This window comes from Caretta caretta, chromosome 1 (genome assembly GCF_965140235.1).
Source record: "Caretta caretta isolate rCarCar2 chromosome 1, rCarCar1.hap1, whole genome shotgun sequence".
In the NCBI taxonomy this organism is placed as follows: domain Eukaryota; kingdom Metazoa; phylum Chordata; order Testudines; family Cheloniidae; genus Caretta; species Caretta caretta.
In genome coordinates, this window is record NC_134206.1 from 264,119,363 (window position 1) to 264,138,121 (window position 18,759).

Here is an 18,759-nt window from a genome sequence, read left to right on the forward strand (position 1 = left end):
AGTGGGGCAGCACAGGTCTCTTTCAAAAGACAAAAAAAAAATGGAGGGTTAGGGGACATCTGTTCCTGATGTCATGCATCTCTTCACAAAAGCAGCTGTCAGTGTGGTTCTAGCTACAGCTAGCTGGGAACGGAAGACTAACGAGAGAAGTTCATACACAGCAACGGTACGTACTTGGGTTCTCGGCCAGCTAAGATCATTTGGAAGATGCCCACACAGGCACCCCTCTTGCCTTCCCAGTATTCAGGATTAGGGTCCAGTCTCTCCAGAACATCAAAGGCTTTGGCTGAATAGTAAAACTGGCCCATCTGTGTAGGAAGAAAAAAAAAAACATTACACATTTCAGGTCACAAGACTGCCCATACAGAATGAGATCCAAAGTTACGGGCTGGTTCTGATGCTGTTTGTCTGGTGTGAACAAGTCATAGGAATAGCATGCATTTTCCTGTTCTTCCCAGGTAGTCTAACTAGAACAGGTACATTCCAATTCCACATAGGCTATGTACAGACTAGGAAAATAGATGATGTTTTATCTAGCGTGATTTTAAACAGGACTTTGAATCTAGTATAGACAGGCCAAGTTGTGGCCTTTATTAACTGGTCATGATCAACTCTAGACTCCCCACTAGGTAAACCACATTCAACTAACATGAGTTAATAGAGCTAGTCAAAAATGGCATCCCTTTATTTTTGTATGTAATGTTGTAGCCATGTTGATTCCAGGATATTAGAGAGATAAGGGGGATGAAGTAATATATTTTATTGGACCAACTTCTGTTGGTGAGAGAGAAACTTTAAGGCTTACACAGCGTCGTCGACCTGAAGAAGAGTTCTGTGTAAATTCAAAAGTTTGTCTCTCTCACCAACAGAAGTTGGTCCAATGAAAGACATTACCTCACCCACCTTGTCTCTAATCCCCTTATTTTTGTCAATTTCAATTTTTTTTTCCAACTAGCCCTAGTCTTTATGCATGACCTTCCCTGTATACCCTAGGTGCAAACTCCTGTTTAAAAGCATGTTAGTTAAAATAAGTTTATCCAAGTTTTAAAACATGATGGATTTTCCTAGTCTAGATATGGTCATAAAGACAGCTCTGAAGGCTGCTGGGGTATTAATTCAGAACTAATTTTTACCCCTCTCTATAAAAGTAGAAGAAAAATCAAATGCAGAAGAGTTGCAATTCTGAGCTTTCCTGAACCTACAGGAATATCATGTGTACACCCAACTAGTCCACCTTAGTTATCTACTTGCAGGATAGGTCATGGGGCACCTGGATAAGTACAGATGGGGAACACTCATTTCTTCTCTTGGGCCTTTTCTTAGGTGGGGTTTAAAAGGTGTAATGTGCTAACATGTTTTAAAAGTCTACGGTACATAAGGCAGTGTATATTTTAATATATGCTAGTTGGTCAAGTTAAAGCCTAGGACAGTTTAGCACACATTCAAGTATATGCTCCCTTGTCTACACTAGACTTCTAAAACATATTAGTTAGCCTGTGTTAGCAAACACATGCTAACAACCTACCTTTAAATCCTGGTCTAGACACGGCCTTGATTTTAGTGGGGAGGACCCGTGGGAAATTAATCAGGAAACATAGCCTCAATTCCCTCAAAGGGTATCTAATCACAGAAGCATTTAGCTTCATATTTGTTCTCATAAGAGTGAAAAAAGTTTAAACACATGTGCACACAGTCCTGGGAGAAAGACAATTTCCAGCAATGCATTGCTACATTATCACAGGACAATTATCAATGTGCTTTTGAAATCTTTCATGGCCTGTTTCTCAATCTAAAGGAGTGGGCAAGAATCCCAGTGCTAGAGGCTGAAGACGTTGATCTCATCTCTTAGTTTATTGTACCTACTTTTGAAGGTGGAAAAACAAACACCAGAGCATCTGTGCTAAGACTGACAAGGTAGGTAAGGTAAAACCTTTTACTGAACCAACTTCTGTTGATGGAAGGGACAAGCTTTTGAACTTCACAGAGCTCTTCTTCTGGTCTGTGGAAAGTAAGTGAACCATATGAACTCAATACAAGTTGGGACAGACTGTTAAGCATTAAGGGGTTTACACATGCTGTAGGAGACCTCTTAGAAGGAAGTGGACAATTAAGGGTTAGCAGGCAGTAGGGTGCATAGGTAATCATAATGAGCCATAAAACCACTGTCTCAGTTTAGCCCATGATTTGTAGTGTCTAGCAGAGTTATTTAAATTCCCAAGCTCCTCTTTTGAAGCTGTTGTGAAGGTTTCCTTTGAGGATGAGGATTGTGACATCAGATATGGAGTGATCATTGTGTGAAAAGTGTTTGCCAGGGGTGATGATGTTTTTGTCTTATATCATTTTCCTGTGAGAGCTCACTTAAAAGTGCAGTGATTGTCTGGTTTCACCCACATAGTTGTTAGTGCGGCATATGATACCCTAGATGAGGTACACATGTTGTGCTAGGCATCTGTAGGACCCATGGATCTTGAAAGGTTTGTTGTGTGGGGGTACTGATCAATGTAGCAATGGAGGTATGTCTGCAGGTTTTGCATCTGTTGTTCTGGCAGAACCTGGTGCCACTTTAAATTGGTGGGGTCCTGGTCTTTGGGAAGCTTCCTTCTGATGATGAGCTTAATGAGGCTGGGGGGTTATTTGAAAGCCAGAATAGGGGGTTCAGGAAAGATTTCTTTCAGAATGTGGTCCCCATCATGTATGGGTTATAATTGTTTTATGACACCCCGTATGTGGGTTTTCCCACCTTCTGTTGAAGCAGGTTCTCCTGGGATATCTAAATGGCCCATTCCACACTGTGATCTATTTCTCTGGTGGAGTGTCCTTGTTTAGTGAATGCAGTTTTGAGTGTGATTAAATGCCTGGCTGTTGATAACAAATTTCTTCGTGTGTCTGGGGTGGTTGCAAGAGCTGAGGAGGTAAGTGTAGTGATCTGTGGATTTCTTGCATACAGTCATTTGTAGGATCTCATTGCTGAAGCTGACTGTGGTATCCAGGAAGTTGAAACTGGTGTGAGTGTTTTCTAGGGAGTATGATGGATGGGCAGTTGTAGTTGAAGTTGTGGTGGAAATCTGAAGGAACTGAGGTCATCTGTCCAGAGGAAGAAAACTTCACTGATGTACCTCATGTATGTCATTGGTTTTGTGGTGCATTTTTCCAAAAATTTTCCTCGAGGTGGCCCATGAAGAGGTTGGCATACTGGGGGGGCCATCTCAGTACTCATGGCTGTTCCCAATATTTGGAGAAAGTATTTGTTAAATGTGAAGTTGCTATGTGTGAGGATGAATTTGATGAGTTTGGTGATGCGTTCAGGTGGATTTTTGAGTGTTATATATTATCTTGTAAGTATTTGAGACAGGCAGCAATGCTGCCATGGTGAGGAATGTTGGTGTATAGGGAACGTGACATCCATGGTGGCAAGGATGGGGTTCTCGGGGAGGATGTTGATGATGGAGTTTCTGGAGGAAGTCAGTAACATCTTGGAGGAAGGTGGGCCTTTGTGCGGTGAGTGGTTTGAGGATGGTTTCTGAGAGACCTAATATTCCTTCAGTAAAAGTCTTGTGGTCAGATATGATGGATCTGCTTGAGTTCCTTTGTTTGTGTATCTTGGGAAGCTTGTAGCAGGTCCCTGCAGTGGGTTTGTGGGGGATGGGGTTGTAAGATTCACAGTCTGGGCTGGAAGGGCAGAATCTGCTGTCCCAGAAAGAACTCCAATGTATAGCCTCTTGTTGTGTCTATATTAGATTTTTCTCTTAAAATTTCCCATTGCTCCCACCATTGAAACCCTACTAGAGATAAAAATTGTGATTAGCCCTACTGTAGCCCAGTCACCAGTCGAACTAGAAGACATGCTGGTTTAAACGTTGACAGATCTCTATCAGCCTCTATACATTATGGAGCTTCACTAAAGGTAGCAATGGTGAGGAATTTTAAGAAGAGGAGCCTGCTGTAGACAAGGCATCTGAGTGTAGGCAAGGCCACAGAATTAACAAACTAGATACCAGGCCTCAAAGTGAAGACTCACCTTGTAGCAGTCATTTGCAATGAGTTGCAAGAGACTGAAGGACTCCCCTGAGGTTTCCATCTTCAAGTAGAGCTCCCAGGCCAGTCGAGGCTTCTTATTCATGATATCTACAATGAGAATAGAAAGTTGGAGAAGGTGAAGAAATGCCATAGTGACAACAGGACTAAAATGTTCGTAATCTTATCACCCCCTTCATCAAAGTGCCTGCTCCCTACTGAAAGACATGGGGTTTGAATGAAAGCTAACCATCCCCTCAGCCACATCAATGATGGTGGTAAAGTGCTACAGTTTGTAAACATAAGAAAGAAGAGTTATGAAATCTACACCACGTCAGATTTATATTTCACAGATACAGCACTTACTATGCTGGAACTCAATGGTCTATCTAGTGGCATCCTGCCTGGTGACACATTAGATCAGTCCATTGCTCTAGCTAGTCTGGTATTCTGCCCCTGACTACAGACAATACCAAATGCTTAACAGAATGAGGGAAAGGGGGATGGAAATAAAACCCAAGAGAAATCCCATAACACGTAGCTAGTTATACAATGCTATACATGAAAGAAACAATTCCTGATCCCCATTTTATGCTTTAAAGCTGAAGTTTATATTGCTCTCATTATCTTAGTTTGCACACACTAACTACAAAAGTAAAGAAGTCCTAGCCACCTAAGTCAGCAGAGTTTTAGACCCAAAAGGTTATCTACAGCTCAACACATGAACCTCTTTAGTTTCAGATACTACCAATAGCTCTAAGTTCCATTTCATTGCTCCAAAGAAAGATTAAAATATCCACAAGATCCTTGCCATTGTGCACCCTATGAGGTGCACATATTCCATAGATCCATAGATTCCATAGATCTTGTGGTCATTTTAACAGTGCATATGTGAGCAAGAACTGCCACCAGCCATTAACCTGAAACATCTCTGGTATAACACAACTAGTCACAAGTGCCAGAACAGACTTTTTCATGAATCCCCGTAACAGAGTTTCATCCAATACTTTTAGAGACAGAAAATTCCACAAACAGACCCTCTGAAGGTAAGAAAGTATTTAACCTAAAGTTTGGCTTGTTAATTCCAGGCATATCCCAATGTTTTCTTATTATGAAGAGAAAAAAATCCCCTTAGATCAGGTGTCTATGTCCTCTCAGAGTTCCACCAGACATTCATTCTGTGCACTGGTCATTAATATGGGGAAAAATTCTTGTGCTCTTCAAGGTGAGGGAATGCTTGGCATTATGTATACAGAAGTCAAGTGGAATAACAATCATTTCTTGACATTTATCAGAGATACCAATATAAATCCCTCACACTGCACTAGAAACGTACTCTGCACAACCAACCTCTCTCTATCTGATTCTAAGAAAAACTATAATCTAGGGATAACTACATTAAAAATTACAATAACTTCTCATATGTCCGGGCACAAACTGTCCACCGACTGGAGTCAGGAAGAAATCCACCCTTCCTTCACAACCTACATGGTATAGTATTGTACAAGTAGGTGCATTATGGGGAAGTTACATCCTGTTCTGAAATATCCTGAAATGGCCACCATTGGAGATAGTACATAAGAACAGGTAATTATTGGACTCTCCTGGTATGGCAGAAACTGAGACACCAGACTAGATTTTTCTTTCTTCAGCTTCGGTAGTAGCACACTCAGCAGAGAGGACACAGGTCTTAGTCGCACATATGATGACCAGATGTCTGAGCACTGAAAACCTCACAAACCATGATTCCTTATGGGGAAAAAATGTCGTTATAATTTAGTAACAACTAGCAATTTGTGCATTGTGACAAAGCTCTGTCCTTGCCTCCGTGGGTCCCACGTTTCCTAGCAGATTTCGCTAGCCTCAGAGGCTCACTGTGACCCTCCACATAACCCTTCTCTCTCTAGAGACAAGGGTCATAGTCTACTGAGCCATTTTCATCAGAAGCCAGCGAGGGAGGTGAGGAGAAGTTATCCTTCCTTGTACAGTCTCTGTTGCCTCCCAGTCTCAGTGATTAATCGGGGGCAAAGGGCAGGGGGAGAGGAGCCCGGGCCCACCCTCTACTCCGGGCTCCAGCCCAGGGACCCTAAGAGTATCAGCTATGGTAGCTGACCTTTTAGAAACATGACATGTACAATTCCCTGGGCTACTTCCCCCACAGCAGCCCTCACTTCCTCAAGCTCAACTTCACCCTTACCTCAGGGCCTCCTTCCTTGTGCCTGATATGGTGTGTACTACTCAGTCTCTCCAACAGTGCAACTTCCTCCCACAGCTCCTGACATGCACACCCACCTGACTAACTGGGAGGCTTTTAACTAGTTTCAGCCAGCCCCTGATTGGCTTCAGGTGTCCCAATCAACCTAGCGTTCTCCCTGCCTTCTGGAAAGTTCTTAATTGGCCCCCGGTGTCTTATTTGACCTGGAGCAGCTGCCATTTCACTTATCCTGGTACCAGGGATTTGTTTAGCCTGGAGCTAATATATCTATCTCCCACTACTTTTCTATAGCCATCTGGCCTTGCCCCGTCATATCCTCCCCTTCTCAACACCATAGAGTTGGACAACTTGGGACACCAGGCAGTATGCTCATGACAGACCATCAGCATTACCATGGTGGCATCCAGCCCTGTGCCGTATGCGGAACTGGAATGGTTGGAGGGATAAGAACAACATGGTGACCCTTGCATTCTTTTCCTTATACCGCTGCATCCACTGGAGGGGTGCATGGTCTGTCAGAAGAGTAAATCGCCGGCCTAAGAGGTAATAACGCAGTGTCTCCATAGCCTATTTGACAGCAAGGCATTCTCTCTCAACTACTGTGTATTTCTGTTCTCTTAGGAAGAGCTTTCTGCTTAGGTAGAGGATCGGGTGTTCCTCTTCTCCCACCATTTGCGACAGAACTGCCCCCAACCCCACCTCAGAAGCGTCTGTTTGTAAAATAAATTTCCTATTAAAGTCCAGGGCTATGAGTACGGGGTCATTACAGAGGGCCGTCCAAAGGTCTGTGAATGCCCCCTCTGCTGCGTTGGTCCACTTTACCACATCTGGACCTCAGGCCTTCACCAGGTCCATTAGGGGACTTGTCGTAGTGGCGAAGTGGGGAATAAACCGTCGGTAGTAGCCTACCACACCTCGGAACACATGGACCTGCTTCTTTCGGGTCGGCCAGGGCCAGTTTTGAATTGCCTGTAGCTTATTTGTTTGGGGCTTCACTATGCCCCTTCCCACAATATATCCCAGGTACCTAGCCTCTGCTAGCCCTATGGCGCATTTAGCGGGATTAGCAGTGAGGCCAGCCTGCCTTAAGGTGCACAGTACTGCCTCAACTTTCTCCAAGTGGGTTCCCCAGTCTGGCATATGGATGACAACATCATCTAGGTATGCAGATGCATAACTAGTATGGGGGCGCAGCAGGTTATCCATGAGGTGCTGGAATGTGGCTGAGACCCCATGTAGCCCAAAAGGGAGGACGGTGTATTGGAATAGCCCATCCGGGCGGAGAATGCTGTCTTTTCTTTAGCTTCTTTGGTCAGAGGAATCTGCCAGTACCCTTTTGTCAGATCCAGTGTAGTCAAGAATTGGGCACTAACCAGTTGGTCAACCACTTTGTCAATGCATGGTATGGGGTATGTATCAAACTGGGATATTTCATTCAGTCAGCGAAAGCCATTACAGAATCTCATGGTACCGTCAGGTTTAGGCACTAGAACAACTGGACTGGACCACTGACTGTAAGATTCTTCAATAACCCCTAATGCTAACATTTTCTTTACTTCGGCCTTGATTTCTTCTCTTTTGGCTGCTGGGATTCGGTAGGGTCTCAGTGTTACCTTGGCTCCGGGGATCGTGCGGATATGGTGATAGGTCTCAGTCGTCCACCCTGGTTTGTAGAGAACACATCTCTGTTGCGATTAATCATGTCGGCTGCCTCGATCTTTTGGATCGGTGTCAAGTCGGATGATATCCTCACTTGCTTGTGTAAGTTATCCTCCTGGGGAAGGGACTCCTGCATGACTAAGCATGCCTCTCTATCGTGCCAAGGTTTTAGAAGATTGATGTGGTAAATTTGCTCTGATTTCCGGTGGCCTGGCTGCCGCACCTTATAGTTCACCTCTCCCACAGCTTCGATTACTTCGTAGGGTCCCTGCCACTGGGCCAACAGTTTACTTTCTGCTGTGGGCACCAGTACCATCACCCGATCCCCTGTTTCGAACTGTTAAAGCTTCGCTTCGTGGTTATAATGGGTTTGTTGGGTCTCCTGTGCTTTCTCCAAGTGTTCCCGTACAATGGGCGTAACTCGGGGTATCCGATCTCTCATCTGCAGTACATGCTCAACTATGTTCCTTCTGGGATTTGGCTCATCTTCCCAGGCTTCTCTGGCTATATCCAATATGCCCTGAGGATGGTGTCCATATAGTAGTTCGAATGGAGAGAAACCCGTGGGGGCTTGCGGAACCTCCCGGATGGCAAACATGAGGCAAGGCAATAGGGTATCCCAATCTTTCCCATCCCGGCTCACCACTTTCATGATCATGGCCTTGAGGGTCCTATTGAACCTTTCCACAAGGCCATCTGTTTGCGGGTGGTATACAGAGGTCCGTAGGGCTTGTACATGGAGCAATGAACAGAGATCTTTCATCAACTTGGACACGAAAGGTGTCCCTTGATCAATCAGTATCTCCTTGGGTAGCCCAACCCGGGCAAAGATCTGAACTAGCTACTTAGCTATTGTCTTGGAAGCTGTGTTGCGTAGGGGAACAGCTTCCGGGTACCGGGTTGCATAGTCCAATACAACAAGCACATGTTGGTGGCCCTCAGCTGTCTTCTCTAGGGGCCCTACCAGATCCATGGCTATCCGTTCAAAAGGAACCTCTATTATTGGAATAGGTATCAAAGGAGCCCGCAAGTGTGGGCGAGGGTTATGTAACTGACACTCTGGACAAGAGATGCAGTATCGCCAGACCTCTTCATGTACTCCTGGCCAGAAGAACCTCCGCAGGATCCGTGCCTGGGTTTTCTCTACCCCTAGGTGTCCTCCAAACAGGTGACTGTGGGCGAGACTCAATATGGCTTTTTGATGTTTTCGTGGCAGCAGAAGTTGTTGTATCTCTTGCTCCTGCATTTGCACCACACGGTACAGGAGATCTTTATTCACTATAAAGTAAGGTCCGGGACCCCGGACCTTCCCATCCAAGGGTATCACACTGATCTTGGCCACCTCTTTCCTGGCATTATCATATCTGGGGTCCTCCGCCTGGTCCCGCCCAAAAGTCTCTCTCCCAGGACTAACCTGCCCCAGCTCCCAGGGGCCAGCTTCTGCTTCTTCCAACGGCTTGCCGCCATCATGGCTGAGGGCAGCCTCTGGCTCACCTTCTGTGGTGGAAGTTTCTCTGTTGGCTGCTCGCGTCCATCTGCCTACTAGGAAGGTCTTCTGGCCCTGGGTCAGGATCTGGGTTCCCAAGGCCTTCATGGCCTTCCTCTCTTTTTTTGTCTTCCGGGTCTTTTGGAGGGCTGAGAACAGATCCTGAGAAGTCTCAGCGAACATCGGGGGTTGACATTCCCCTGGTGACGAGTCTCAGGGTCCCCACCTCCCTCCAGCCTCTCCAGGGGGAGTAAATTATCAAACCCTGGATAGTCCGTCCCAATGACTACAAGATATGGGAGTTTAGGAACTACGCCCACGGTCACCTCAATGGGGTTTTCCTGAACCTCTGTCTCCGCTGGGATGGTGGGGTAATGGCTCACGGCCCCATGCATGCACATCCCTGCTATGCGTTTGGCTTGTAGCAGCTGACTACTTTTTACCAGCTTACCCAATATGAGGGTGATAGCACTCCCAGAGTCCACAAGCGCTGTAGTCTCTGCTCCATTTATTCTCGCTGGCCTGGTGTAATTATGTGGGGCCAATGTGACCCCCGCGAGGTGGATGAGGGAGCATAGGACCTCCCAATCCCCCAAGTTACATTGCATAGGCTCCTCGGTGCTGGGACACCTGTGCTACTATGTGACCCCACTGCCCACATGCATAACATCTATAATTGCTTTTAATCACTCCCCTATCCTGGGAGTTAGGGGGTTTAGTCCTGAGGTTCCCCCCACTCAGGCCAATCCCTTCCTTCTGGGGTCCCCGCTGGTTTTCGGCCCCCCCCCTTCTACCACCTAGGACTCCCCGGGGGTTTGGCTGCCCAACCTTCCAGGGTTGGGGTCACGTGCTTTCTTCGAAAGGGGCCTTCCTTGGGTAGTCGGGTCAGTTCCCTGACTGTCATCTGTCTTTCTACCAGTGTGATTATCTCGTCGTACGTGGACGTATCGTTCTGGTCTACCCATTTGCGGAGATCTGGCGGCAGTCCCCGCATGTAATGGTGTATGACCAGGGTCTCCAAAATCTCCTCCAGCCTGCACACCTTGGGCTGTAACCACTTCCGTGCGAGGTGTATGAGGTCGAATAGCCGGGACCTCGGGGGTTTGTTCTCCTAGTATTTCCACTCATGGAACCTCTGGGCCCTTACTGCTGCCGTTACCCCGATCGTGCTAGAATCTCTGCCTTCAGACAGGTATAGTCAGTTGCATCCGTGGCAGGCAAGTCAAAGTAGGCCTTCTGGGCCTCTCCACACAAAAAAGGGGCGAGAATGCTGGCCCACTGCTCCTGGGGCCACGCCTCACGCTGAGCAGTCCTTTCGAATGAGAGGAGATATGCCTCTACATCATTGCCTGATGTCATCTTTGGCAGACAACCAGTGGCCCTCAGGGTTCGCATCCTGTCGGACCCCTAGGCCTGGGTGGTGAGGATCTTCAGCTGGTCCCCCACCTCTCTCAAGAGGGCACGATCTTGGGTCGCCTGGCTCATCAATAATTGATTGGTTTCCTGCTGTAGACTCCTGTTGTGCCATTGCCTGAACCCGGGTGGCCTCCTGCTGGGCTGCTGTGGCTTTTACCAGAGCTCTTACCACCTCCTCCATGGTGGTACAAAGCAAACAAACAAACCAAAACAAAAAAAAATCCAAAACCCCAGTGCACTTTTTTTTTAAACCTCTTTCTTCCGCCACGCTGTGAATGAAGTCCCACTCCTGACACCAGTTGTGACGAAGCTCTGTCCTTGCCTCCGTGGGTCCCACGTTTCCTGCTGGATTTTCCTAGCCTCAGAGGCTCACTGTGACCCTCCACGTAACCCTTCTCTCTCTAGAGACAAGGGTCATAGTCTACTGAGCCATTTTCATCATAAGCCAGCTAGGGAGTGAGGAGAAGTTATCCTTCCTTGTACAGTCTCTGTTGTCTCCCAGTCTCAGTGATTGATCAGGGGGCAAAGGGCAGGGGGAGCCTGGGCCCACCCTCTACTCCGGGCTCCAGCCCAGGGACCCTAATAGTATCAGCTATGGTAGCTGACCTTTTAGATACATGACATGTACAATTCCCTGGACTACTTCCCCCACAGCAGCCCTCACTTCCTCAAGCTCAACTTCACCCTTACCTCAGGGCCTCCTTCCTTGTGCCTGATATGGTGTGTACTACTCAGTCTCTCCATCAGCGCAACTTCCTCCCACAGCTCCTGACATGCACACCTACCTAACTGGGAGGCTTTTAACTAGTTTCAGCCAGCCCCTGATTGGCTTCAGGTGTCCCAATCAACCTAGCGTTCTCCCTGCCTTCTGGAAAGTTCTTAATTGGCCCCCGGTGTCTTAATTGACCTGGAGCAGCTGCCATTTCACTTATCCTGGTACCAGGGATTTGTTTAGCCTGGAGCTAATATATCTATCTCCCACTACTTTTCTATAGCCATCTGGCCTTGCCCCGTCACAGCATATAGAGAAACAGTGTGCCATGCTGGGAAGCGAAACAGTAATGGCTTTTCATCTCCTCTTTGAGATAAGGTCTAAATAATTGGTACAATAGCTTGAGACCACACATATTACATATAGCCCTGAATTAGTTGCATTTCCAGCATCTCTAGCCTCCTGCAAATATTTGAGGACAGAAATATCCAAGGGGTGATCTGAAGGCCAAAAATATAACTTGGTTAAAAAAAGAATTAGATAAATTCATGGAGGACAGGTCCATCAGTGGCTATTGGCCAAGATGGCTAAGCCTCTGACTGCCAGATTCTGGGACTGGAGGACAGGGATGGATTACTCGATAATTGCCCCATTCTGTTCATCCCCACAGAAGCATCTGGCATTGGCAGAAGACAGGATATTGGGCTAGATGGATCACTGATCTGAGCCAGTGTGGCCATTCTTATGTTCCTACAATATCTGCTCATACTCAGAAATTAATATGCCAGAATATTTTATATTTCTATAGCATCTTTCATCCAGCAGGATCCCAAAGTAATATATATACTTTACACATGAAGGGATAATTTCATCCACCACTGAAAGCAGCTGCCCATGTAATAAGTTGTGGTAACTGTTTAGAAGCACACCTCAACATTTTAAGAGATATGGAAGAATACAGCAACTCTAATGAAACTTCAGTGGAAACTTAGCATGAAGAAAATGATTTCTAATGCTACAATTACCTAATGTACCCAAGAATAATTAACTTTTCTTATGAAAGTTCCATGGGATCTTTTAATGACCACAAGGATCTTATAGCATCCCTAGCACTGTAGTAGGGAATTGCTTTAGTACAGAATTAAATGGAAGCGCATCACCTACTGAATCAGCACCACCATTTAATTCTGCATCTTGGGTTCTCCCATCAGGTAAAACTTTATTCATGGGTGTGACACATGGCCAGAAAGGGTTAAGCATCCTGCAGGATAAATGACCCTAATTCAATCTTTAGGGACATACTGGTAGATAATGTTTGTGTTTTTGTGTGTTTACATATATACTTTAGAGGTTAACAATGTAACCAAACAGTTCTTGTCTTTGCTGTATTCTATTAATTGAGATCAAAAGGAGATCTTAACATTTAAATGAACTGTAAATATAGTGATATCACTGTTTTGATCTCTCTTTGAAATGTATAGCAAATCACCTGCGAATAGTGGAAAACAGGTAATTGCCTTATGTTAATCCCTGTAGCTAATTACCAATGATGCTTAGGAAATAAGTCTACTTCAAAGTCTCGATAATTGCCTATTGTTCGCCTAAGAACTCCGAGCTATCAAGAGAAGACATGGAACTGCATAAAAAACCCTTGGGTCCTGATCCTTTTTATCTCAGATCTGCTTGATGTTTTACACAGGGGAAGCTTCAATTTTAAGACTGAGATCTCCAGTCCCACCTGGATCACCCTGAATATGAATGTTGGACTATAACCTATGGACTAATTCTGAAAGAACTCTTTGCAACTACAAAGCTTACCATCTCTACTATAAAACTGATCTCAGAACTGTACTCAAGTCTGTATGTATTCTGATCTTTTAACTAATACTCTCTCTCTTTTCTTTTTAAATAAATTTTAATTTAGTTAATCAGAATTGGCTGTAAGTGTGTATTTTGGTAAGATCTGAGATATTCCTTAACCTGGGAGGTAATGTGTCCGATCCTTTGGGATTGGTAGAACTTTCTTCTATGATGAATAAGATTTTCAGTAATTCTCATATCTGACTTGGGTGTCTGGCTGGAAGCCCAAGGCTGGGTTGCTTTAAGGGAACTGTGTTTTGGCTTCTTGGTAACCAGTAAGGTATTTTAGAAGCTGTTTTGTGTTGGCTTGGTATTGGAATATCCACCAGCTTTGGGGACTGTCTGCCCCATTCTTTACAGTTTGCCCTAATTGAGTAACTTCAGTGTGGCTCCCCTGGGACCCTGGTCACAATGGGTAAATGTCAAAACATAAAATTCACAATAAACCAAATATTCTAGATTTATGGATTCATGAAGTAAGAAACTGTGAGGTCCCCAAGCAGAATCAGGGATGTTTGGTCAATGTTTGTGGTGTAGAAGTCTACAGTTACCTGTCTAGGAAAGGCATAGCATAGATGGTGACCCTATCTCCAACACAGTATAATGAAGCTACTGTTGCTGCTCTGAAAGTCATTGGGGTGGGAAAAGGGCAGTCTAATGAACACTCTTACTGTTGTGCTGAGGCTACAAGGAAAGAGTTGCCTCAGGAAAAGTCTCCATATTTGAGCTGCACAGGCCTGTAGCAAAGGCCACCTCTGTGGTACTCTGCACTGAAACAGTGGTACTGCCCATGTGCTCTCAAATTGACAAAATGCCACTTAAAGTAAGTGACATTGGCGAGCAATAATCATAGTAACAGCCACCATGTTCTTTATTTATCTAGATATTCTATGGTCTTCTTCACCAAAGTAGTTGAGCATTGCACAATCACTAATGGATTTCATCTTCACAGCATCCCTTTGAGTTAGGGAACTACTGTCCCCATTTTATAGATGGGGAACTGAGGCACAAGTGTAAGTGACTTATGCAAGATCACAGAGGAAGTCTGTAGAATTGAACCCAGGGCCCTGACTGCTAGCTTGGTACCCTATCCACTAGACTATCTTTCCCTTCCACTCACCTCTTCCTATTCCTCTAAGGTTTTATATTGTACATCATTTGTATATTAGCACCTTTTCATGAGAGGGATTTTGTAAAAACTGGAGCGAACCAATATTAATGTAATAGCAATTAATGTAATCTATTATAATTGGCAGTCTCTGCTCAGACAATGTCCTGGACTTGGAAGAATGAGGTCCTGCAGGTCAGGAAGGAGGTGCATTGGCAGAGCTGTGTTGGGCCAGAACTGAAATAGGAGTGGTTATGCAGCCAAAGATATACTGCTTGCACAATACTTGCTCGCACTACAGCTGGCTAGAGCCAGTGCTATTTGCACTTCACTTTCATAAGTACTAAATCCACACACAACAATAAAAACTATTATGGAAGGCGGATTGGCAACACTAATGCAAAACAGGAGGATCCACATCCTGCAATCTTGCAAGTAAAGTGACTCACAGCAACGAGCCAGCCAGCTAAGGTAAACATAATCATTCTTTATCTTCTCACTCTGGATCAAGAGAAACACCTGCAGGAAAGAAGGAAAAGAAAATTATGTGCATCTGCTCTCCCATATACATAGTAGACATGTCCTTGTTGCATATGTAGCCAAGTCCCAGGCCAGAGAATACTCAACAACAGCTTGATGAGAAGAATTAGGGTGTGAAATTGTAATCCACAGGGGCATCTCTGTATATCTGGTAAAGTGGGGAATTCAAACAATACAACATTTATCATGGGATTAGCTGGAGCTCTAAAATGCCAAACTATGGCGTGGCCTCACTTGAACAGCTGCCAGCGGGTGTTGGTACATAGCAAGCCAGCCATAAAGACAGGGGCTGAGAGAAGAGACTAGTTTGCATAGGCAGCAATTGAGAATGCATTAATTTAGAATGCAGTGCAAAGAATGAAATCAGTGTCTTTCTGAAATACCAGAAGTCTCACTGTAATGATGATCCCTTCCCACCCCTCTGCCTCATATTGTATGTAACAGAGCATTCCTGGACTAGCAATAACAGTCCTTAACCATTAGTTTTATCAAGGCTGTCAAAATACTAGATTTTTACAACATATAGTGGAGTTACAGTCATTCCACATCTAAGGAGGGCTGGGGGTGATCTTGTTGAGTTCCTGAGGTCTACGCTAGAACGTTAGGTTGACCTAAGTTGACTTGTTTTGCATCTATCCACACCACACCTGACGCAGGTACCCACGAACACCATTGCAATAACAACCCCCCAACAACCCAAAGCTAGTCTATGTTCTTCCATCAACATAGTGCTAGAATAGACAGTGCATTACCTGCGTCAACTCTAGCAGTCTTTCAGGAAAAAGCTGTCACCATATTGCTCCTGGGATTCAAATTTAAAACTCAAAATAAAACCATTTCGGTTTTTTTTGGTCTTCAAAAATCACACAATTTGCTTAAAATAAAATCACATGGGTTTTGGGGGGTTTTTTGGTCTGTCCTCTGTTTTTTTTAACCCTTGTGGGAAATCTCTCTTCCTTCTTCCCAGCAGCCAATTGCTTTTGTGCATTTCAGAGATAATTCAACATCAGATGCACACACAAAAAAAAGCTATGTGTGGGGAGAAATGAACCTCCTTAAGCACTACTGGATGATATTGAATAGGATGGGGAGCATTTCCTCTTTCTTTCCTCGTCCCAGGGGAAGAAAGTTTGTTTCTCACGCACCTCCAAGGGGGACACCTAAAGCTCTCATCTATCTGGTCTCTGTTGCTCAGTGATCCATACTCCACCTGAACAAGCCCTAAGTATGCCTGTGATCTCAGGCAGAGTACACAGAACACTGATCAAGAGAGCATTCCTTGATCAGTTAGAGATAGATTGGAGTTCTGCACTCAAAGCATGATCCCCACATACCCAACCATATGAGGTTAGCAGGACTCTGACTCCTCTGAATAAGGTTCACTGAAAGCAAGATATATATCTCAATTCCTGCAGGAAGCAGCAGATCCATTTCCACACAATATGCAGAATCAGAAAGGTGTGGGGATGAAAGTGTGTGTGTGTGTATGTGTGTGCTGGGGGTGGGGGACGGGACGTAGGAAAGAATTCCATTGTTGTTGTTTTTTAAGAAAGCATGTACATACCTCCTCACCCTCGCTGGTATTGCCAGTGGCAGCTTTGGCTTGGGCGTAGTTAAAGTTAAAAGTGTCATCATTGTAGAAATAACTCTGGAAAATAAGCCAGACCGACAGAAAATCATGGTGTACAACATTAAAAATAAAGACCAAAAATCTAAGTCAGCCTATTGCAGACAATTTGAAAAAACCTAAACGATACACTGTAAACATTAGGCATTTACAAACAGTGGCTAAAGAATTATGGAGGGGCTTTCCATCCTGAGTCTGTGATTACAATAAAAACTGAAACATTCCTGGGTATTAATCATGGTTGGTTTGGAGAATGTTCCAAGCCAAAAATTACAGTGCGGCAGCTTTTGTTGGGTTTGGCTTTCATTCTGCACATGCTAAGACCTGCTATGAGGCTGTGGCCACTTCCTCCATGACCCCTCATATATCCGCTACACGTTAAAATCCGGGCTGGTGAACAGGTAGCCCCGACTCTCCAGTGGTTTAAAAGAGTGAGCAGTGGGGCTCTCTTCCTTTGTGAGGCTATTTAGGTGACATTCAGAATCATAATACTGTGCTGAATATTCTCCCTCAACAATGGTTTTGTCAGGGTTAGAAAAAAGTACCAGGGTTAGCGAAACTTGGTAAGCAAGAAGCTAGCTTCTCTGCATCCCCACTTCCTTTTGTACAGATACAGCCAGCCTTCTTGCTCAAAGTTCACTTCTAAGTCCTTCAGCACTGGATGCCAGAGAATTTCAATGCTACCCTTTCTGTGACTTTACACCTCAGAGTTCTTTATGCTGTGGGAATCAGCACAAATAAGGCCACGTCCATTCTACAACTTTTAAGAGAGTCTGTTATCAGCTATTGACTTGGTCAGCTATAAACATGATTAAAAACTCTGACAGCAACTACGGTCAACTAACACCATTTCACCCCAGTTAGGGTGTATCTGTACTACAGAAGTGAACATAAGTTGGGGGGAAACAGACCTTGTGTAAGTACTAATGCTTCTGTGAATTCACAGTAGCCATGCCCTTCTGGTTGCAGAACAGGCACATTTTCTACCCTGCACTAGACTCACTATTGTTATCTTGGGTCTTGTAGAACTGGATCTTAAGTCCCTTGATCTTTTCATAACACTGCTTGCTGTTCTGAGTAATGTATATCTCAGCTAGCTTCTCAGACACTCAGTTGTACATTAACGTGTTCCTTATGCCCAGGACTCATTTTGGCCTGGATTATCTCATCTCCCCAGATGGTCATCAGTGCCAGTATGTTGCCCTCAGACCGGCTGGCACACTCATAGCAAGGCGTCCTTTGAGATATGCAGTTTTAACTCAATCACCGATAAAGGGGATTACTGAGGAAATATAATGCAAATGAGTTCCATAGTGTGCTCAGCTCTACTTGTAAAGCTAAGTGGCTTCCAGCAAAATTGGCCCTGTGCTACAAAGCACAAACCATACTGGGCAGGCCATCTAAGACCTGACTGGTAGGAACTATTTGTAGTGGGAAAATTATTTGTACCATTAGGGCTATAGGAATATAGGAGTTGCCAGCCTGGCTTAGACCTGTGGTCCATCTAGCCTACATCCTGGTTCAGAGAGTGGCCAGTACCAGCTGCTTCAGAGGAAGGTGCAAAAAACCATGAAGTAGGCAGTATGGGATAGCCTACTCCCAGAGAACAGTTCATTTCAATCCCTACTCTTTAGAAGTCACCATATGATCTCAAATATAAGGATGTGTATCCCTTCAAAAAGATTTTTTAAATACTTATTGTTATAACTCTGGATAGTCTAGTTGGATATATTAAATGTCCAATCTTTTTGAATCCTGCTAAGATGTTGGCCTCAATATAATCTTGTGGCAATAAATTCCACAGGTTAACTGTGGCTTATCTGAAAAATATATTTCCTTCAAATGATCCATTTTGAATTTGCCACAATTCCACTGACTCTCCTTGTTCTTTGTCCTAGGAAAGAGCGAATAGAAGTTTGCGATCTACCTTCTTTGTATCATTATTTTGTACACTTTTCTCCTGTCTCCTTTTATTCTTTTCTTCTCTAAAGCCTACAGTCTCAAACTTTTTCAATCTCTCTTCATATGAGAATTTTTTCATGTCCCTAATCATTTTAATTACTTTTCTCTGAACCCTCTCTAATTCTGATGTCCCCCTGGAGTGACCAGAACTGAACAGTAT

The 18,759-nt window shown here is 44.6% G+C and overlaps 1 protein-coding gene and 1 long non-coding RNA gene across 4 annotated transcripts in view; one reads left to right on the forward strand and one right to left on the reverse strand.

Annotated features, from left to right (window-relative positions):
• LOC142070542 (uncharacterized) overlaps positions 1-13,309 on the forward strand; it is a 49,632-nt gene extending 36,323 nt beyond the window's left edge. Inside the window, exon 3 of the long non-coding RNA XR_012666396.1 lies at positions 13,202-13,309. This is a non-coding gene — a long non-coding RNA (uncharacterized LOC142070542). The remainder of the gene's footprint in view (positions 1-13,201) is intronic.
• Positions 1-18,759, reverse strand: part of IFT56 (intraflagellar transport 56) — an 83,046-nt gene that overhangs the window by 3,068 nt on the left and 61,219 nt on the right. For all 3 annotated transcript variants that reach the window (XM_048835326.2, XM_048835327.2, XM_048835328.2), the window contains 4 exons: positions 16,575-16,658; positions 14,920-14,989; positions 4,019-4,125; positions 175-308 (listed from right to left, as the gene is read on the reverse strand). In XM_048835326.2, the coding sequence (XP_048691283.1) occupies positions 175-308; positions 4,019-4,125; positions 14,920-14,989; positions 16,575-16,658 (395 nt within the window). The remainder of the gene's footprint in view (positions 1-174; positions 309-4,018; positions 4,126-14,919; positions 14,990-16,574; positions 16,659-18,759) is intronic.